The sequence below is a fragment of the Blennius ocellaris genome (assembly GCF_963422515.1).
Source record: "Blennius ocellaris genome assembly, chromosome: 6".
Lineage (NCBI taxonomy): Eukaryota > Metazoa > Chordata > Actinopteri > Blenniiformes > Blenniidae > Blennius > Blennius ocellaris.
In genome coordinates this window covers 16,056,052-16,078,490 of record NC_137655.1, presented here as the reverse complement: position 1 = coordinate 16,078,490, position 22,439 = coordinate 16,056,052, and the positions used below count along the sequence as shown (strand labels likewise).

At 42.8% G+C, this 22,439-nt stretch overlaps 1 protein-coding gene across 2 annotated transcripts in view; it reads right to left on the bottom strand.

Moving 5' to 3' along the window:
• Positions 1-550: 550 nt before the first annotated feature.
• The window catches only part of ubr3 (ubiquitin protein ligase E3 component n-recognin 3), a 37,548-nt gene continuing 15,659 nt past the window's right edge, over positions 551-22,439 (bottom strand). The window contains exons 25-39 of one of the 2 annotated variants that reach the window (XM_080497873.1): positions 20,547-20,696; positions 19,740-19,873; positions 19,242-19,352; positions 18,585-18,785; positions 18,232-18,368; positions 14,285-14,370; positions 11,108-11,213; positions 9,188-9,288; positions 8,100-8,224; positions 6,453-6,560; positions 6,081-6,206; positions 5,716-5,895; positions 4,734-4,943; positions 4,454-4,593; positions 551-689 (exon numbers count right to left, since the gene is read on the bottom strand). In XM_080497873.1, the coding sequence (XP_080353999.1) occupies positions 662-689; positions 4,454-4,593; positions 4,734-4,943; positions 5,716-5,895; positions 6,081-6,206; positions 6,453-6,560; positions 8,100-8,224; positions 9,188-9,288; positions 11,108-11,213; positions 14,285-14,370; positions 18,232-18,368; positions 18,585-18,785; positions 19,242-19,352; positions 19,740-19,873; positions 20,547-20,696 (1,943 nt within the window). In that variant the 3' untranslated portion in view covers positions 551-661. Of the gene's footprint in view, positions 690-1,826; positions 3,869-4,453; positions 4,594-4,733; positions 4,944-5,715; positions 5,896-6,080; positions 6,207-6,452; positions 6,561-8,099; positions 8,225-9,187; positions 9,289-11,107; positions 11,214-14,284; positions 14,371-18,231; positions 18,369-18,584; positions 18,786-19,241; positions 19,353-19,739; positions 19,874-20,546; positions 20,697-22,439 lie in introns of those variants that run through there. The other variant, XM_080497872.1, reaches the window with a different exon arrangement.

Here is a 22,439-nt window from a genome sequence, read left to right as displayed (position 1 = left end):
GTAATGTGACTGCTGTGTATTGAGGTATTAAGAATTATATTCTTCTTTAAAACTGTGATTGCTTTTGGTCATGAGTTTGTGCACTATTGTTACCTCTTAATGTTTTAATCTAAAAAAAAAAAAAACACTAATAATCAATGCTGATGCACTGCAGCCAAACAAAGCAGTATTAAAAACTGTATTAACAGTATGTCACACAGTGTAAGACAATTAAGTCGAGCAGTTTTAAAGATAAAGAAACATGCTTCCTACCTCGACATGGTTGAATTTCCATTCCTAACATCTGTGAAACAGGGAAAGTGGATCAGACATCACATGACCATCAACTCCGTTTCCTCCTCCATTCATCTGTGTCAACAAATGCCTTGGTCTGACATGAAAACATGCATTACCAGCTTCATGTGCATCCGGCTTACCGTCCATGGCCACATCTCCGAAGTGATTTCCCTGTTTACCCGGTGCAGAGCTTTAATTATTAACAGTAGAGACATCTGAGCATGTTGTTGCTCTGCAGAGCGGAAGCAGCTTCACTGACCGACTGTCCGTGTGGTGCGTTCAAGGTCCACGGACCACCGGGAGTGAAACCCGCTGCAGGTCCGGCTGGAGCCCCGTCATCTCCCCGGGACTCATACGGGAGGAGTTTCACCCCACAGGAAATTCCTCAGCTGCTCCACATTTTCTCTTTTTGTCTAATAGGCGGAAAAAAAAGAGGCTTTGTGAGGCCACTGGTCATTATCCAGAGCAGAGGGCCTCCGGGCTGTGTGTGCGTGTGTGTGTGTGTGTGTGCGTGTGTGTGTTCAGACCAATTATCCTGCAAATGCTCAATCACATGGCAGTGGACCTCCATCCACTGCACCAGGCCAGCAGAGAGGCAGTGCACTGCTCCAAATGCACGGAGGAGCAGGGCACGGCCTCCACAGGCCTGATGCACAGCATCTGATGGGCACGTGTGGGCGGAGCCAGTCCAGCTCACAGAGACACAGCAGATTCTAAAAGCAGCTCCTATGAGCCAATATTCAAATGGCTGAAAATCAAAGAAAAGCTGGATTTGGGGCAATAAACTTTGAATACAATGATTTTGAGCTGACGTGGGAGTGTTGGAAAGCTTTATAATAATACCTGAGTCAGACGCACAGTCATTCACATTTGGTACAAAAAGCACCATTAATTCTGTCACGGCTGTAAAAGTCAGAGGCTTGAAATGCAGGTTAATTTACAAACGGGCACATGAGAAGTTTGCAGCCATAAGAAATGTGATGAGGCCACAAGGACAATACAGAAAAGCTTCATCATTTTGTAAATATCCTTCGTGTAAATCTATTTTTATTTCCTTTTTTACACAAGAAGCTTTTGTTCAGAGTGCATGCTACTGTTGTGGGGCATTTGGTTTTACTGGGTATCAGCTGGGGATTCTGTGGTGTGACATTATGACCATACAAGGTTCATCTAATGACGGCAAACCTTTCAGATTTGTGCTCCACTGATCTGAGACTCCTGCCGGTCATAAAGATAGCCCAGCTCCTCCACTGAAATGAGAGAGGAGAGAATCCACCACTGACGGAAATATTGAAGCTATCTGGAGCCAAACCAGTAAGAGAGAGAGAATAACGAGGCCCAGCATTCATGTTACAACTAATTATTAATGTTCATGTGAGAATACAAAGACCTGCGATAACAACGTTCAATACAGTGAGACGATGTGTCAAACACAAAGTCCAATATTCACACCACTGCAGTATCAATGCAATAATAATAATAACAATAAAACACTTACAAAACGAGTCAGATCAGATCAGTGAGTTTATATTTTATTCACATATGTTACATTTTGCATTAAATGTCAAAGCCATACGTTCTGGTCAAACTGAGAAAGTTTGAGTCAGCACCTACAGTAATGTACTGTATTCTCTCTTCATTCATACAGGAGAACACACAAAAAGCTTTCACTTACAATTTTACACCCAGTACTCATTGGCTATTTGGTTGCGGTCATTTACAAAGTGGGTACTGCAAAATAATAAACAGGGTGGGGGGAGGGGGGGGGGGGGGAGGGGGGATCTCAGTGAAAGAGAAAAAAGCAGCATGCATGAATTCAAGAAGAGATGTTTTCAAGCGTTGACATGTTTGTTGACATTTTCTCGGTGCAGCATTACGTGGCCCAGCATTTAAAAGAATCTCAGGGATATCAGCTCAGAGCAGTTTATCGCTGCAAAAAAAAAAAAAACTTGCAGGCACGACTGGATAAGATTTTCTGTTCCCCCCCCCCAAAAAAAAAAAATGATGATATTGTGAAAATTAAGACGCTAAGACACTAATAAATAATGATGGCCAAAAGGATGTCATGCACAGTGTGTCAGAGATACTCAAGTCGGATAATCTTGCAATGCTGGAATGCAACTATAAAACACAACTAGATGATGCATGAGTGAGAGTTCGTCATCATGACAAATGTTCTCAACTGCAGTTATGACTTGACGATCAAAAGCATAAAGTGGGGGGGTGGGGTGTGGGGTGGGGTGGGGAGAGAGAAAGATCAATGTTTATTGCTGCCATTTCTTCTCACAAGCAACTTTCAATTCACTGAGTTTCACACGGTGAGAGAATAACTCTGACAGGCGTGATGTAGCATTTCTGCTCTGGCGTGGCACTCCGTTTCTGCCAATGCTGCAGGATTCCTCGCAGCCACGCTTCCTTAAAAACAGGCTGGATTTCAGGATTTTTTTGGTGCAGCGGCGGAACAATGAATCTTACGATAATTAACTGGCAGAATGTAGCTTCAGCTGACGAGCAGTTAGCGTTTGAGTTTCTCCCGCAAGCCAGAAGTGAAATAGTTGAGGGAAGGGGCGGGCGCAGCGTGATGGCCGCATACCTTCTTAAACATCAGTCTCATATTGAGTCAACATTCGCAGTCATCTGCAGGGAAATTCAAAGCACAACCTTAGAAAAAGAAAAAGATCTTCACAAAAGTTAAAATTATTTACTTGAAACAATGAGCAGCAGCATTTTATTTAAATATCTATAACATATCTCAAAACAGCAAAAAAAAAAAAAAAAGAATTCCTGAGGATGGATTGCAACTAGACCCATTAAAAAAAAGAGAGCTTTTGCTCGTTTGCAAAATAACTCTAGTTGTATTGATGGGTGGACTTGTCCTGCCTGTCGCCACGCGTCCGCAGATCATGAGTGCACGTTGCAATAACATCGCCACACTCATCAGGAGCTTTAGAAACTCATGCCAGCACAGCAGAGCACATTTTGATAAATCAAAAGGGATATGCAATAACATCATCATAAATGGTGCAAAACGTAAAAAAACCTTGAAGGGAAATCCAGCACTTTATATATATATGTATATCTATATCTATATAGATATAGATATATATATATATGTTTCAACCCAAATAAATAAGGAAGGCTTTAAAAGCCGGTTGAAATCGAATTTCTCTGTGAAGTTGTGCTTTTTTTCCACTTTGATCCGACCAAATTCTGTTTTGTATTCGTTTGAAAACCACACAACAAATCACTTGAACACACACACACGTGTTAATCTTTAGGCATGACTGTACAACAAACCTCACGTGAACCAAAGCTGTGACAGCAAAACCCCCTCAATGGATGTTTGTGTTTATCACATTTAAGATTTCCCAAATATGTTGACCAAGGCAGACACATAAGCCAGGAAAAAAAAAAAAAAAAAAAGCTTCTTTCTCCTTCTTGATTGGTGGTTTTTCTCAGTAGACTTGGAAAAGCTTAGAGTCCATTATAGTGCGGCCCCCAACGCTTATTGATGTGATCAAAGGTGTGAGAGACCCACTGCTGCTCCAACACTCGATACCTCTCTTCACATAAGAAAAGAGGTTTTCCACGACTGAAGAGAAGCCAGAGGGGAAGCAAAAGTCAGAAAACTTTCTCTACCGCAGGCACAAGTTTTAAAACGTTTGCTACTGCCATATCAAAGTCAAATAATAGCATCGTCTTTCTACATATATTATTCAGAGTTCTAACATTCAGTTCGAAGGAAACAGCGGGAGTTTTCTCCGAATGTACAAATTTAGCAGTAAGAAATGCTGCACGGGAAACGTTACGGCGGTGACAACGCGTTACAAAGTGAATATGCTCTAAAAACAGAAGTGTTTAAAGTTGCGTCACTGGAAGACCATCTGAGCCACGTCCCAGAACCAAGCTCTGATCTTCTGTGGCTCGACGCCGAACTCAAACTCTCATGTCTCTTCATATAATCCCAAACAGGCTCCGTGATGGCGACATCATGACTCGGAGGATTAAAGTAGCACGAAATAAACACTGGCTATATGACTGAAATAATTGTAATCTGATACAGAAAAACTGGAGGTAATAAGGCGAGGTTTTTTTTTAATGTCACATAAAAGAGTAGCAGTTATTTTAGACGTGGCGAAAACCTGAGCGCAGTGAGGTCGGTGTGTGTTTGTTGTACCGTAAATCTCGGTCCTCCTCCCCGTGAGCGTCCAGGTAAACGGAGCCCCAGAGACAGAACCGATGTCCACGGATGATGATGATGACGGAGGCGTTTATCAGTAGAAAGATGCCTGTAGCTGCACCACAGTGTTGGGAGTGCTGCGGAGTGACAGGAAAATAAAAAAAAAATAAAAAGGTTTAACACAGACTCACTTCAGCACCGATGTAGCAGTATTGTGAGTTAGACTGAAGAGTAATAACAATAATAATAAAAGTGAAAATTGATAGGAAGCCCTTACCAAAACACATTCACAGATACCCTGCTGCTTGCAGCAGACGCCTTTGAGGCAGACGAAAGCGCCGCACACCAGACAGAGCGCGGGGTCTTTTGGCACCTTTTTGCAGCCAGTGCAGGCCTTCCTGTGGTAGTACTGGAAGATGATGTTGTAGTTGTCGGGCAGCTGGAGAAGGTGGGGGGCCGCCCACTGAGGATCTTGGACCAGCAAGGTCTGCGCAGAAGAACCAAGACAGAGGCCATGAGAAAAGTGCAAAAAAAAAACAACAACAACAAAAATCACACATACTTTGCAAATACAAAACGAGACAACTGTCCTGCATACCATCGATGAGGCACATCATCATCTATTTTCATATCTATGTGCAATACCCGACTTTCCCCATGCGGGATGAATAAAGACTTATGTTATGATAGATTATTCAGAGCGTTTCCCTGCATTGTTCCTAAACTCAAAACCTCTTCATTGCAAGATAATCAGTCCTCTGTGAATTTGTCGGCGTAAATATTTGACTTGCAGTCACCCAAAGCTGAGTAAATCTTGCAGGTCACTTGACTTTCTAGTTTTTATGGTGTCCTTCGCTGGGATGATAATAAATACTGTCCTGTGTTAAAGATCGCGTCTCCAGAAACCTCAACGGATATCCATATTTTCCACCAAGAGGATCTACAACATCTGAGATTACTGCAGCGATAAATAAGGAAGGCGTAACAACCATGGTCAGTGGTGGGGAGAGAGAGAGAGAGCGAGAGAGAGAGAGAGAGAGAGAGAGACGTTGCAGCTTTGGGCCTCGTCAACCAACCAAGGCTAAAAGTAAAAGGAGAATATCAATCCCACTTTCAATATAAAAAATATCTATAACCACTTCAGTTTGAAATACGTGTTTGCAGTGTTTTGTTGCTGGGAGTCAACTTTTCAATCAAAATTGTGATTTAACTCATACAACTTTTTTATACAACGTCGACATTGACCACGGAGAGCGTACCAGCGACTGCTCGGCGTGCATCTGAGAAAGCCCTGTGACCTCGGCACACCACTGCGTCACCAAGTCGAAGGCGTCAACAGTCCACTCCAGACATGAGGCACTGTGCACGGCGTTGGCGGGCTGAGGGGCGGAGGACAGGAGCCCCAAACACACGGCCAAGGACGAGAACTCCTCTTCCTCCTGGTTGAAAGACAAAAGGGGAAAAACAAAAACGTTGGCGCTGCCACATCTTCCCAGGAGGCGTCGATCTTTGCTCGACCAGATCCCAACGACATTGTGAGCGGCCTTAAATAGCGAGGCGCGGACATTTCTGCTTGCAAGGGCACTTCCAGCTGGGCCGGGATGACATTTATGACAAAACGTACCGGGGAGCCAGTTAGGCTGTCGCCATAAAGGTGGTGCTGCAGAAGGCAGGAGAGGCGAAGGAAGGGCAGGCAGAACTGCTGGAGGCTGAACTCGATGGACTGCGGGGACCACACACTGGAGCTCAGCTGGAAGGGAAAGCGCAGTAACACCTGATCAATAACCAGGCCGGCAGCTCGCGGATAACACAGTGATGTATATCTCCCCTGGAGATTAGGAGAGATATTAGTCCATTGTCTCGCAGGGTAATGGCCAATTTATTGTTCAAGGGAAAATGACACGGAGCAGAGTAAAGAAATAAAGAGGAGCAAGGGGAGTGAGGTCCTGAAGGTTGTTATGCTCCCGAGTGCCGGAGAGTCATTTTAACTTCTCACCATTGTTGTTTCTTCCGCGTTTACGCTGTAGATGCTCTTGTCCTTGGCGAGCTCGCTGATGACGTGATGGAGCAGCGCTTCAAAAGACTTCTCTGGATTGGCGGCGCTCTGTGGGAGAAAATCAAAATGAAAAGCTTTGTGGCAAGAAAACATTTTAAAAGGCCATGGTTTTTATGAAAAACTGGAATGTTACGCAAGTAGTGTTGAACAGTGGTCCGGACCAAAGTTGGGAAATGTTACCACACCTTTACCAGCTACGTCACATCCACTAAAACGTCCTAAAAACAAAAACATGAAGACTCTTTCATGCTGTGGTTGGTAGAAAGCGCTGACCTCCTCAAAGATGCTCACGGAGCTTGGGACAGATTTGAAAACCACGGCACCATATGATTCATGTCATTTTCACACTCAAACCAGTTTGTAACCTCTCATATGTAGAAGTATTCTTTTTTTTCTCCCTCCACAACAGTTTGTCTTTTAATTTGCCGCCTATTTGAACAATTTCACAGAAGGACACTTGTTGTTTCAACATGTGCGACCACCTGGATGAGTTTCAACATTCTGAAGAATTAATGGAATGACCCTTAACTGAGGACAAAACCACGTGAAAAATAAGACTGTCTCGACATGTTGTCATTTCCTCTGTGGTGTGACTTTGTATGTATGTACAAGCATATAATAGAAATCGGAGTGCTTTACCTGAGCGTGCATAGGACCACATGACTACGCAAAATGAGTTAACGGTTATTCTTATATTATGACATCTGACATACAGCAGAAATGGTGTTCAAATATAAAAATCAATTGGATTAGTGAGGTTTTTTGCGGGTTTTTTTTTTTTTAAATCGAGAAAAGGCTGCAAAAATACATCCAGCTGATGGTGGAATAAAACACAGCAGCTTTATCAGGTCAGCTCTCCTTTGTCAGACTTACAAGAGGAAAGTAGAGTACGTTCATTTTATTATTGATTTGAAATGTTTGTGGATGCGAGCGGGGATGATACAAAACCACTCTTCCGTCACTGATGAAAACAGAAGAGTTTTGGCTATTTGTCGTTTGACATTCAGGCCATCCGCTCACTAATACAATCTTAATAGACTGAAGACAGGAAGCCAATTAATCCACCACCATGCTGCTACTTTTCTCAGATAATAAAGATTGATATCGTGGACTTCCCATAAATAAGGCTGGAGGGGCTGAACACAACTCAATAACAAGTCTCGCGCACAATATTTCACTGTGCCGTCAGCTGGTTCCTGGGGACAATCAGACAATCAATCCACTAGATTTCTTTTAAACACCATTTGAACAAGTGACAGGGGGACAGACGATGACGGAAAGTCTGCTTGCCAAACAGTCGCGTCAGTATTTTAAGGTTTGTTAAAGTGGCTTATATCTTCACGCATGTGGATGTATTGTGATGAATCGATTACAGACGAAAGAGATTTACAGTAAATAAAAGCAAACTGCTCACTGAACAGTTAAGGAACAAAAATTATTATTTCAACAAAGGATGAAAGGAAAGAAAGAAAAAAAAAAAAAAAAAAAACATTCAGAGATCTGTTTGACACTTGAAAATATCCGAAAGGTCAAACGATCAAAAGCTCGTCGCCGTGTCAGATTTCAAGCTGCGACACCGTCATTTACCTTCTTGAGTGCTCCTGAAGTGCTCCAGGCCTGCCGCTCCTCGGGGCCGAACCTGGTCGACAGCGCAGCCACAGCTTGAATGAACTGCAGGTTGAACAGCATCTTCACCACGCAGGTAAAGTGCTCTGCGGAGGGACAGAAGGAGACGCCATTATGAATTCAAAAAGATGGGAGCCGAGGGAGGATGGCAGCTATTCTCAGCAGCATTGTATTCGGTTCCGAGGGTCAGCGAGGAGAGCCCGGCTGAGCACTGTGCACAATAATTAGCAGAGCGCTTCAGCTGGGGGGGGAAAAAAAAAAAAAAAAAAACGCAGCCTGAGAGACGTTTAAGTGAGGCTCTGAAAAGAACAACCACAAGTGCAATTTGTTTTCTTTCAGTGCCGAGCAGCTGCTGACAGTCCTGTGTCCTGGTCACTGTGACAAGTGTCACTGCACACAATTACTTGTGAAGGTAAGATTTGAAAAAATGTAATAAATACATAAAAGCAGGCCTTTACATGTAAAAGACATCCTGGGGACAGACAGTACCTCACTCTTTATCTACCACGTTTGAAAACCGACTACTTTTCGTCGATTTGTGTGCAAACGGCTCCTTTTCCAACTCAAAAATAAACATAGGGGGAAAAAATTCATAAACTTAATAATAATTAAACTCTTTTTCTCAATTTGTTTTTCAAATACTTAAAACACTTCTTGTAGAAGGCCTATATATTACCATCAAGTAAAATTACTAAATCATTTTGATTGTGCATTTTGCCTTTTAATCAAGTTGTGTTTTTCACGACCGAGCCACCAGTCCACTTCGTCCCACTTTCATTAAAATGATCTTTCAGCGGTGTCTTTCCGTGTCCCCAACGTTTCTGTAGTGAACCGCTAAGATGGAGGACATGCAGTGACGAGCGGCTCTCCCAGTGTCGCGGCGTCGTGATCCTTCGAGCAGCGGCAGCGGCAGCCGGAGCGCAGATAAGACGCGTGAAAAGCCTCTTCCGAGCACTCAGCATGGACGACAACTGATAATGGGGATGTTATCGTGGAGGGGCTGCTAAAGTGTCACAGCACAGAGCGAGAGCGAGAGCGAGAGAGACTACCTTTACGCAAAGGCTGTGGCATTGTCAGCACGAAGATGATCAGGAGGGATGGGACATCGCGATACAACATAGGGACTTCAGGTCTTTCTTCATCAAAGCCCCTGCGAAAAAGAAGTAAAGCTTTATTATTATTATTATTATGATGGCATGCTAGGGTGCAAGGAAAATACTTGAAACAGAGGGGGGAAAAAATCAATTGAGTCATTGAACCAACTACCGTGAGATGATAATGAACGCCCAATTAACGAGCAACAGTTTTAAGAAATGAAACATCCATTTAACATATCAACAATACAGGTTGCACTGCGTTAATGTACCATGCTGGGTTCATATGATCATCCTCAGCAGGGATTTTTTTACCTAAAGCTCAGTGTTAACCTAGACCAGTGTCTTCTTTTCTTTCTAGCATTTATATATATACATTATGTTTAACCAGTTCATCAAAATAGTAAGTCCCAGTCAAACTGTGTTAATGATTAATGTGAAAACTGTAAGAAACAAATGTGAGGATCCTTCACAATGCTCACAAAGGCTTTTGAGGTTTCATGAGTAAAATCCATTTTAAAATGCTACAGCGATAAATAAAATTGTCTTTAAAAAAATACAAAAATAAAGTGCAAAGATTGTGGTTTTCTGTGTGTATTCTGTTACATTCAAATGAAGCCTTAAGATGTAAAAGCCACTGTGTGACTGAATAACTAAAAGCCATCAGAAGCCAGAGTGACATCACAGATATCTGAAAAGGCTTTCAGAGAAATGAGAGCAAAGGTCCGACTGTCAATATTATCTTAAAATTGCTCAACAAACACAAGGCTTGAAAAGGCCCCTTCTCTGTATAATACTGACTAATGTCCTTAATGCAGTGCTGGTTACACATATTCACATTGTGCACCGTCTCCATTTAAATGTCTTTTGTTCTGTTGACAATTTAGCTCGCGAGGTCCCAATCTCCACTCTCCGACTGAAAGGCCTCGGAGGGTTTGAACAGGAGGAATTGCACTTAAAGAATAATACCTTCCATTACCACACCACTCACCAGTTAATTTCTCCCTGCATTAAGTCTCTCCGCGAATGCACATCGAGACTTTTCCCTGGATTCCTTCTTTTTTTTTTCCCTTTCGAGACATTAAAACGAGGACTGATTTGCAGAAACGCAGAAACATTGGTCTCCGTCCTATTTAACCGGACCAGATCAGGTTGACTGCCTGAGGGTGTTAATGACAGTGCCGCCCTCCTGAAACCCTGACAAAGTATTTTTAAACCGCAAATAGGCCCTCTGAGAATACCGCCTGGCCGTGAGCACTTTAACAGTAACAAGTGCAAAAAGCTGTCCGAGAACGCTAATAGAGAGGAAAGGCTGTTAAATGTAGTAAATACTTGGAACACGGATTTATACCTCAAACCCAATATTCACACACTGTTGATGTACAAAAACAGCATTTCCTTTTGTAATGCAGTTAAAGGTGACAGAAGCAAAAGACAGGAGGTGAAGGTGGAAAACACTTTGTTGCGTTTCTGTTAAGTGGCGGCTTGTGTCACGGAGCTGCGTTGGACAGCTGGGAGCCGAGACGCCGTGCTGCTGCGGTGCGGCTCTTCTCAGCACAGCGAGTCTGACAGGGCTGTTTTGCTCTCTGCGGAGTGCCCAGTAATTTGCCAGATGCAGCAATTATTGGTATCTATGGAAACCACGAATGTTCCCTTTTCTGTTTTTAGCTCCTCTTTGTGTGGACGGGGAGCTGTGGGGGGGGAGGGGGGTGGCGTTAAGAGAGAGGACAAAGTGGCACTTTGATTGTATGTTTGTGTGTGTGTGGGGGGGGGGGGGGGGTCAGACATGGTATAGAGCGCAATGTATGAGAGATGCATGCAGAGATTTCTGGATGTACTGCTGATGGAGGTGCTATAAGAAGGAACGTCACTCACTCTGCCTCTTTGTTTTGTGTAACCTGAGTCAACTTGGTCCAGGGGTTGTAGGCTGAATCGATGCTGTAGAGACGCATGTGCATGGCCAACACGTGGAACAGCTGATCTGTACGGGGTACAAAAGGGGGGGGGGTAAAAAAATGTCATCGTTATGCTACAACAAGCTCCGACAGGAACAAAACAGGCAAGTGTTTATCTCGGTTTCTATTGTAGATCAAACGATGAAAGCACTTGACTGCAGGCTAACGCTCGGCTCAGATAAAACCGGGCCGGGCCAGATGGATTCATGGTCGTGCTTCATAGCCCTGAGCAACTCTTTGGTTGGGCCACACCTGTTCACTGTGAAACTAATGGAACATGAAAAGAGACTCCCTCTGCGACACACAGATTTACACGCACACGCACGCACGCACGCACGCACGCACGCACGCACGCACGCGCACACACACACACACACACACACACACACACACACACACACACACACACACACACACACACACACACACACACACACACACACACACACACACACTCTCACTCTCACACACACACACACACACACCTTATATTGTAGTACACACTCCAGCCTCAATTGTCTTTGTCTTTGTCACACCCCTTTTCAAATACTGTGATTTATGGCATTACAGGATCGCACAAAAGAGAAGAACAAATTCTTCTCATTTTGAGATTTTTTTAAGATAAGAGACCAAACTGGAGAAGCATCCGTATCAAAAGACACAAATTTACTCACTTTATTCATTATTTCATTATTCATTATAAGGGTAAAAAAAAAAAAAAAATTGGACACAAATATCAGAAGCATATGAACCATGTTTGAAAACTGAACCATCATCAAGTTTCTCACAACTTTCCCATTGGAAAATATTAATCCTATTAAAATATTATCACTGCAATTTGAACGGCAAGTCAACGCCATACTTGGAGCAACACTGCCCTCCGCAGGTAAAATCGAACACAGCATAAGGAGAAGCTGGGTGTCTTTCAGTCTTCAGTTGCATCCCATTTGTCTTGAGTAACGCCTGCTTCCTTCCTTCTCTCACTACCACTCACCTCACATCAGGAATTAACGTGGGAGTAGAAGACAAAAAAAAAAAAAGGGGGAGGGAGCTCAATTCAAGTCCAGAGTTTATTTAGCATACGTCATGATCTTTTTGTATGTGATGAACAAAACAACCAAGCAGTTCTTCCTCCGAGACACTGATGTTGTGTCCGGTGGCATGTTCCTAAACGATCGCTATTGATCTGCTTGAATTCGGCAACAGTGATGTCTGTTCCTCTGTGCTCTACGCTGCGGAAACCACATTAGAAAAGACTAGAGGGCAGAGATGTAGAGGAAGCAGTTCCAGAGTAATGGGCAGTGGTCCTGTGCCAGGGAGGAACAAAAGTCCTCAGTGATGAGATGAGTAAACACTGTGGCGCTCAACCAGCTAATGGATCCACTCAGGATTTCTTGTCGGAACTGTGAAATCCTGCACAACAAATCTTTATCCAGGGTTTTTTTTTTCGGGGGGGGGGGGGGGGGGGGGGGGTTGTGATTAAAGACCGATAACAGTGAAGTCGTATGTCTCTGTGCGTCATGGCAACAAGCACATTCTCAAGATACTGAAATCAAAGTATTGGACTCTAAAAAAACAATAACAACAACACATTTAAGACCGTTAAACGGGTTACTGTAAGCTTAAGATGACAGATCTGATGAATAAAGTCAATTTCTGAACATTTATACCAACGCCATAAAGTTAGAGTGCCTTGAGGGCTGTATACCAAACATCAAGCACCGGGCCGGTCACCATTGAGTGAGAGTGTGTGACTTTGTGAGTGAATGAGTGAAACTGCTGGCTCAAGTAAAGTGCGATGAGAATAATGAATAATAATAAAGTGATTTAAAAAAAGTGCTAATCGTCACATAAAAAAAAAATACAGTAACATCTGTCAACACTTGCTCCAAACAAGAGTTTCCCTTTAAAGTGCATGCACAGCAGCCGCCAGAGTTTATTTAAGTGTAAATATTTGAATTAATCTCGGGGACTAAGGACCAGTGCCATTTGACGGCAGGACTCTCTGGAATTGATTTAGGTCATTGTAAGAGAATTGAGTGGAGCGTGCCTCTGAGGTCAATCGTATCCTCATCAGCTGAACAGACGAAGAGCCCACTGGGAAACAGGCTCAGAAAACCCCACGGGCTCTCGCAGTAAGCGGACGTCGGCCGTTCTCCTTTAAATCCATTTCCCTAAGAAGAATGAGCACTAATGTAGTGCAACTGAGTAAATTTGGCTGTCAGCATGGCTACGCGGTTAATGTAGCTCAAAAATGGCAAAGCTCCAGTGTGAAATGTCTTTTCAGGCACTCAAGGATGACAGCCCATTTCACCGCCGCTGCCGCACCTTTGACAGAACAATTAGACACGAAATGGTAAGTACCCCGTACAACAAATACAACTCCTTCCCATTTTCTATCGCTTCATCCGCATGTTTTTATACCAATTAAACATTTCCACAAACCATGTGTTCAGTGGGTGACAATTGATGTTGGATTCCAGCTTTTCCTGTGAGATTCAGTCAAGATCACAGCGTTCGTCCTGCCCTACATGCATGCCCTTGTCTGCTTTGACACAATCAACTAAAACAGCATTTGACCCAGTTGTCTGCTTCATTTACCCTGACGGCTCCCAAAGGGCTCACCTGGGACTGCAACTACCCTTCCCTGCCACTGCTAATCGACCCTCAGTGTGTGTGTGTGTGTGTGTGTGTCTGTGTTGTGTTGCAACATGAATAGGTCTGATCATATGTCAGAACATTTAATGTCAAATGGATGATGGGAAATGATAAATGGCCACTTTCACCAAGTTACAAGCTAAACAACAAAATGGTAAATGTGTTTTTATTGGGTTTTTTTGTTAACATCCATTCATATTTCTGGAATTGCCTAAGTTCGGTCTGGGTCATTGCAGCAGGGCCATCTTGGCCAACACTTGGCAACAGAAAGAGTAACTGTTAACATCACTGTCCAACACAGACAGACCCACAGTCACTCACTGCTGTTATATTGAGGAAATGTTTGTTACAATGACCATAAAATATCCCTCTAAAAATAAGCTGCCTTCGTGAGTTAACAGAAAATGTTTAAAAACGAGGTAAAGGAGTCACTACTCACTCAGACATGAGCGTTTGGCAGCTGCGCTGGCTCCTCCGGAGCACAGGTTTCCTCCCCGATGCACAAGTTCCAACTCCAGGTTGGTTCTGTGGCGGCAAAAACACGAGGATGAGGGAACTGATGGAACACTCGCATTATCAGTGCACAGAAATCACAAACCCAATATAACCTTTTAAAACATCAGCAAACTTGAAATGCTGCCATTGAAATCTTTGTCCTTTCAAACTTAAAGGAAGATATTTTCTTGTGTTATAGAGCAGGTTTGTTTTGCATATATGCCAAGATCAGTATTGTGACGTGAAAGAAGGTGCCGAATGTGAATAAACATGGAGGAAACTGGTGGAGTGTTTTTGGTTTTGATCACTTGTTGACAAGAGCATTTCATTCCGTTGTCGCCGATTTGGTGGAAATTTTGAATTTCTACTCCAAGTGGTCAACACTGGGGAGGTGACTAAGCATACAATGTTGATTTAACCAGGAAGTTAAAAAAATTAAACCATCAATGCATGGATGCATGGTAAATGCATTGATGTGCACCAAATCAAAAGATGTTTGCTCTCCCTGCTAGGAACCAAAGAACAAATCACATGTTATTAGTAGACAGGACGCATGTTACACCTGTACATTAATACACAACAGAAACAGATGATCAGCTGCCATGTGGAACAGGTGGTCAAACACTTAGTAGCATGTCATCATTCAACAAAATTAATGTGCTGTTGAATACAATAAACGTTTTAACTTGTGATTATTTTTTGCATTTATCTGAAAATATAGTCTCACAGCCACATGCATATGATGGCTCATCGTCATTGTTCAACCGCTGCTACTTTTGCAAATGTGAAAAAAAACAACTATCGACTGATTGTGATGTTCTGTAAAACAAGAGTGTAGCTCTGTGAGAAAATGTACAAGTAGCGGTATAAATGGCTGAGTCTCCTCATATTCGGCCACTGGTGCTGTAGTCGGCTCCTTTCACCAATTTGATTGGGAAAATGAAAGTAACTGCCTCGTCAAGCCTTCTGCCATTTGATGTGCCTGTTTTGTGGCAGCAATTCCATATCAAATAAATGACAGAGCTTTCCAGGACTGATTTTTCACAAGCTGGACCATTAGCATAAAAGCTGCTCCGACCACAGTTTATGCATAATCCCTCATGTGTATTTCTCATGCATCTCCCGACACATTGCACTCCTGAATTTTAATTTCACAATTCCCAAACAAAAGATAAATAAAATAAACCACAACCTTTAACAAAGCAGATAGATGGTGACAACAGATAGGAATTACTAAAAGAAGACTGATCTGGGCCTGTTTTCACTCTACCACCGACCATTTCTTCCTACGGGCGAGGAAGGAGGGGGTAAATCCTTGGGTTTCCTGGGAGAAAAAGCAATTTCACATAGATAATGCAGCCACGGTGAAGCTCCATCTGGCTTCGCTGATAAGAGCACCCCTGTGACAGAGGAATTTTCCACTCCTCAGGCAATTTGCGCTGTTCATTGAACTTCAGGGAGCCCACAGGCACCCAGACGTACTCAAGGGATTGTTCTGTTCAGGGCGGAGAGAGCTGAGGGAACCACGGCATTGGGTGGGCAAAAGGTCTGGATGGTTACGCTTCAAGAAGGGCAGAGCTTCCGCAATGGGAGTGGTGTGGCGTGTGAGACCTCAAGGTGAACTGGGTGTTCAAAATCAAACTAAAGCACTAAAGTTGTATTGTATTTCACCCAGATATAATCCACAACTATGTAATACATAAAGAAATGCATTAAATGTGCAAATGGGCAATCAGCAGAAAGGTAACTGTGCCCACTCCAAACCCCTCAGATTAATTCACAGACAGTGTTGAGCCACGATCGGAACAACAGTTTGACTGCAGTTTAAATTGACAAAGCTGCTACACCCATTGTAAAAATGCAGCATTCTGCACCACGTGCAGGACTGATACAGCAGTTTAATGAAAAGGTATGAAGACAATAAATCAAACACACCTTCACAGGCCTCTGAGCACCTGGAGGAAAATGCAAAGTAATCCATATGTTTGATAAAGGGGTTGTAAGAACTCTGGTATTGTATTTCAGTTCCACTTCGAGGACGCGTTTGGGAATGAACGGCTAACAAAATAAGACTTCTACTGAAGAGTGGAACTGGCCGTCTCTTCACATGGACAATTATTGTTTTTCAAGTTGAGCGGCTGGCATTAGAAGACAAATGGAACATGAACACATCACAGGCATTAGTTCCACTCGTCTCCACAAGTCAGTAAGTGATGTGTTCTGGAGTGTAGAAATACGTGGTATGCTTAAAAACAAAAAGAGGCACACAACAGAGACGTCTATAAATCAGCATTCTCGAACATGTATGGAGATGCATAACAGCTTATAATGAAGTATTGTAAAGAGAACCGGCAACAAAGAAGCAAAGGAATCTATTAGTTTATGAAACTTGGTGTTTAGTGTAATTATTTCGTGCTGATTTTGTTATAAAGTGCATTCAAAGAAAAATATTCAGTTTTTTCTTGCCGCACAGTTGCAAGAAATACACTAGGTGAGCATGATATAATATATAGGAATGGTTTCCCATGTACTTTATTTTATCATTCATTCATTCATTTCAAGCTTGAATGTTAAAACTCAAAACTTCTTTCTCTGTCAATAAGCTGTTCAAAAGAGTGCTGGTGCAACCGGTTTCCAAAGAGAAATCCAACAAATGTGGGAGTGGAGATGGACTTTGTACAGGTGGTCTCAGGGAGGAGGATACGGTCCATCAGGAATAATGTTTCTCACCACTCCATGATGTCCTGGTCAACCGCAGCTTCAGCAACAGACTCAGCCCTGGTCATCAGACTCTACACGTCTTCTTTGCAAACCGCTTTTCTTTTTTTTTTATTTCTTTTTTTTATTTTATAGAAAAAACAGAAAAACCCAACATATCCACATGAGCAAGCAGGTGTATTTGCGACTGTGGAAAGGAAACCGATTTTCTAACCATAAAGCCCTTCTAAATCTATACATTGTATTAATTCAATATTTATTCTTTATTTTGTCATTCTCATTAGTGTGCTCATATGACTGGAATGGTGGCCCATTGTTGGACTGATTGTTATACAGGACGAGAAGTACAATTGTTTTCCACATTCAACCAGCAACCTGCAGATCTTGGCCTCATTTGAGGAGTGCAGGGGAAGCGTGAACATGTTTACTCGGTACGAGGAGCAGGATCAGCTGGCTGGTCTACCTTCCAGGGTTGGTAGAGTGCCAGACCGTCATCAGCCACTGGGTGAAGGATGACCCGGATCCGCCGTCAAAATATTATATCGACGTCACAGCTTGTGTACCAGAGGGAACGAATGGAGCCCGTCACATGTAATCTGAACCCAAGTTGGCTGCCAGTTTTGAAATGTGTCAAAGGCAGAAGTCGTTTGAAACACGGGGTCAGTTTCAGTGTGGAAATGTCATGAGTTGACCAATGAGTTGACAAGCGCGCTAACATTTGGAGACAGTAAACAAAGCTTCCTCAGTCACCCTGCTTCCAGAGTTCAGATATTTTCAATATATTCGATGAATTACATTTGTGTTCTGCTCATTTCCCTCTCAAAAAGAAGCTGTGCTGAATTGAACAGTAGTGTGTTGTCGGGATGCACGATATGGGAAATGTGCCGATGTCTCACATGTTGATATTTTCAAAACAAAACACGGCAGGTACCAATATAATCCACATATGCTTCTGATGCAGTACTTCATACTGACATTACTAAATCTCAATTCAATTATTATGCTTTTGTCAACCCGGCAATAGGGCCGCTGGTTTGTAGCAGCTGCTCGACCAAATTAAGAAAATTAATGAAACTTACTTGTAAACCACACTTTTTTGAAGAAAAAACTGTAAATTCTTACTTTAATATGGTCAGAACATTTTTACAACCCATAACATGATTTTGTTCTTACCTTGCTACTGAATACATGAAGAGGAAATCATTGTCAGGAGAACCGGGGTTCTTGCCATAGTCCATGTATTTCTTCTGAGTGGTGTTCTTGATGTCTTTGATCACCAACTCCATCTCTTTACTCAGGTTGGACTCCGTCTTTGAGCATAAGAAAGCAGAACTAGTCAAAGCTGTCACGACAATAAGCAGTGCAAAACATAGGATCAATCATACGCAACTTCATTACATCAAACAATACGGTAAATCCAATAACAGCCACCAGCAGTAATGACTTGACAGCGGCTCTGAAGTATCGTTGTTAAAACGTACAAGACCCTTTTATGACAAATGATTGTTTTTCCAATGAAAACTTACGGGGAAAAGTCCAAGCTTCTCCTGAAGATCTTCCACCTCCTTCACGAGGACACACGTCTTCTTATTGGTGGGGCTGAACCAGGCACCGGCCTCTGTGCCGCGCCCCGGGCGACAGGGGAGGACACTATTGGCAAACTGTCGACACAGCGGGCAGGTAAATTCTCCCTTGTCAACGGAGAAACCCTGGAGCACCTGGTCATTCTGGAAAAAACAAAAAGTGAAACTTGACCTTCCCGAATGAGTATATTTAGAGTTAATACACATGATTAAAATATTTCCCAAAGCCTTTAACCTTTAGCTTGTTTTGGCTCAGAAACCTCTAAAGATTAAAGAGCTGGTGCAACCATTAATATGCACTTATAGTTTTGTGCAGATACAGTCTCGTCAGACAGAGATGTTACCAAAGTCTTACTGAAGCGGTCTTTAAATATAAAACCATTGTTTTAACCATTATAAAAAAATATATACATAGAGTAAAGAAGCAAGATACATTTCATATTTGAGTATGTTTAAATAGAATTGATGTTTTTTTGTGCACTTGAACTGTAAATGATTGATCAAATCATTTACAGTTCAAGTAAATTATTGTCAAAACCGTCATTACGTGTCACCAATCAACCCATTCATCGTTTCATAGGATCAGGCTTTCAAGCTCACCCTCAGAGACTCCATGTATGACTTGTGGCAATCGATATGCAAAGTGTGTCCACAGGTCTGGACGTAGACGCCCCCGTCCCAACCTATTGACACAGACTGCAGACAGGAACTCTGCAGGTTTCACAAGAGAAAAATCACACCCATTAGAATATGCAAATGCGTGTTGAGGCAGTCAACCTCCACAGGGGTTTTGTAATTCACATCGAAAAAGTCCATTTATTTTCGAGCACCGTGGAAAAACAACAAAACCACATCAAACAAATGAGCTCATATCCATGTCAGGTTGTCTAATCACTGGAGATGTGTGTGAGGTTAGGCAATTTGCAAAGGTGGTACTAACAAGGAATAAAGAACCGAGGATTAAAGAAACGGCATACTCTATGCAAGGTTTACGTTGCTGTACAGCTCTCAGAGATGTAGACACCTTGCAGACTCGCACGCTTTTAGCCTTTTTCTACTAATGTGTGAAGTTGGCAGTGTTTTCTGTGGGTCACGTACATCTTTGAAGAACCGCTGCATGAGCGTGAGCCTGACATCGTGGGCCACGCCACATGTGTCTGCGGAGTAAATGTGCTCCTCGTCAGTCGTTGGCAGATTCTTAGGATCTTTGCCTTTGCAGCGGTGCCCGAGCACTGAAAGACAAACACATTGGTGGAGGAAAATGACTTGATGCAAGTATAAGTAAAATTACCATTACAGTAAGAAGTTACTTAAAAAATAAGTCAAATACTGTGGCGGCAGCCAAAATTCAAAATCAAGGTTTCAATTAGTTATAATTATTATTCTCGTAATTGTTCAGACTTAGAAAACTAAAGCAAACATAATTCTATACGTCATCCATGTCAAAACATTGTGTATCAACGCTGCTGTGTCAAGATCTGGATTTCTTTCATCATTACTTAACAAGACTTCAGCCCTTTAAAGTTTTGCAAAAGCATTCAATAAAACAGAATGGTTAAACTGGAGGTTGTGCTTCGTCACTTGGGATGCTGCTGTTGGACCAACTTTTGTTCAGTGGTGGTGACATTTTACAACACTTCTTCTCTTACAGCCCATTTTATAATCACCATCATCACTTACTTGTAATCAAACATGGCGTTCATTCGAGCTATTGATTTATTTGATTCTCACTTCTAATCTGGAGTGGAAATGGAATTTATCTTTCCCAACATTGCAAGTGAGCAGAGATCACCATGAATGATAAATGAGCCAATTAAACAACGGCAGCTGCGCTTACTAAAAAAGAAAAGACATCCATTGTGTTTAAAAAGATGAGATTGTCGAGTCGGGAAAGACGCAACACACCTGAGGACGCCTGGAGGAGGACCACCAGGCCCGTGGGTCGGTCTTCGGTGGAGGGTCCGCTCTGGCCGCAGATCACGCAGTCATACAGAACCTCGGACTCCATCACTTCAGATGCTCCCAGATCCATGGCCGCCTCCGTCTCAGGGGATTCTGACAGAAACAAAATCGAAAAATAGATTACAGCATATTCTAGAATATTATTCGATGGTGCCAATAGAAAAAAGCTATTAAGATAAAGACTCAATTTTGAAACTAAAGCTGGGCATGTACTGCACAAGACCTCGTATCAGCAGTAAGTTTTTACTTTTGGACAACTTGGCTTAACCTGACTTAACTATAGGTCTGCCTGAAATGGCATGGCACTAGAAATTAATTACCTATGCGGAATTAGTTTTAAATGTTAAGAACTGTGTTCAATTTGAGCCGTACAACACTGAGTGGAAATGTCAAGCTGTGTTAGAAATTGATTTATTACTTTCCAGAACATGTTCTCAAGAGAGTTCACCGTGTTCCTGGGGAAATGAAAGCTGTGTGCATTAGATCTCAACACTCCAGCTTTAGCCTCAGGCCATCCGAGTGCACAGTGACCAGTGTATGCACACGCACGCACGCACGCACGCACGCACGCACGCACGCACGCACGCACGCACGCACGCACGCACGCACGCACACACACACACACACACACACACACACACACACACACACACACACACACACACACACACACACACACACACACACACACACACACACACACACACACACACACACACACACACACACACACACACACACACACACAAAGAAAGGACAACAAACACAGCAACAAGCAGGACAATAATGTGACCCCCGCTGAAAATATCCCATGAACACAAATATGGAGAATGGTAACTCAGCAGCTTACACTACTGCACTTCAGTTATAAAGAACATTTCCGCTGCTTCACATTCGCCAATGAGACCAAACGACAATGGCAACGGTTGCCATGCAGGGCACTCGACCTCCATTTGGAGCAATTTGGGGTTCAGTGTCTTGCACAAAGAGCCTGTGACACATTTGGAATGGCAAGATGGGACATGAAAACCCACCTCCCAACCTCTCACTGAAAGATCAACCTGCTCTAACTGAATAAGCATGTAGGAAAACACACGTCAGGCTTAAAGTAAAATCTTAAGCACTAATGTCCTGTTGTAGTACTTCCAATTCCATTCACAGTGGTGAGGTGAAAGCTATGAATACCTCAATAACCCACAATGTAGTTGATGAATATACACCAAGCTTCAAGTCAGGCAATCTAATTGACTGCTCAAACGGAAGTGTACAGAACAGTCGGAACGCTGCGGCCAGAATGGTTCTCCTGAACACAGCGGCCATTATTCATTCACTAACCATGCTGTGTCAGGGTGGGCCATGGGAGTCCGACCTACTATTAGTGCTCTGATCCTACGTGCCCTCGCAGCCAGCAGCTGCCACACTCCCACAGGATCAGCCCGCTTTCAATTCCACTTAAAAGGCATACAGAGACCTTGTGCGTGGACTCGGCCCACAGTCACCTTGCCCCGGTTCAGGGAAAATAAACCAACGGTGATAGGTTTAGTCAGAAGTATTTTCAAGGGCAAGTGAGGCAACATGTCCTTCAGACAAAATGTGTGAATGTTTTTGTTTTTTTTTGCCATTTAAAGGTCTGGGACACCTACAAGATTGTGAAAAACATCTTTTTTTGTGGAGTAAGCCATTTTAGAGCCATTAGATTACAGTTCATGTAACAGCAGTTAGTGTGGTTCTGTTGACAGACCATCGATTGCATTGTCTTCCGAATGAAAACCAATCAACTCTTACAGAAGTCAATATCCAACACGTTCCTTTGCTCAGTATTGTTGCACCATAGCA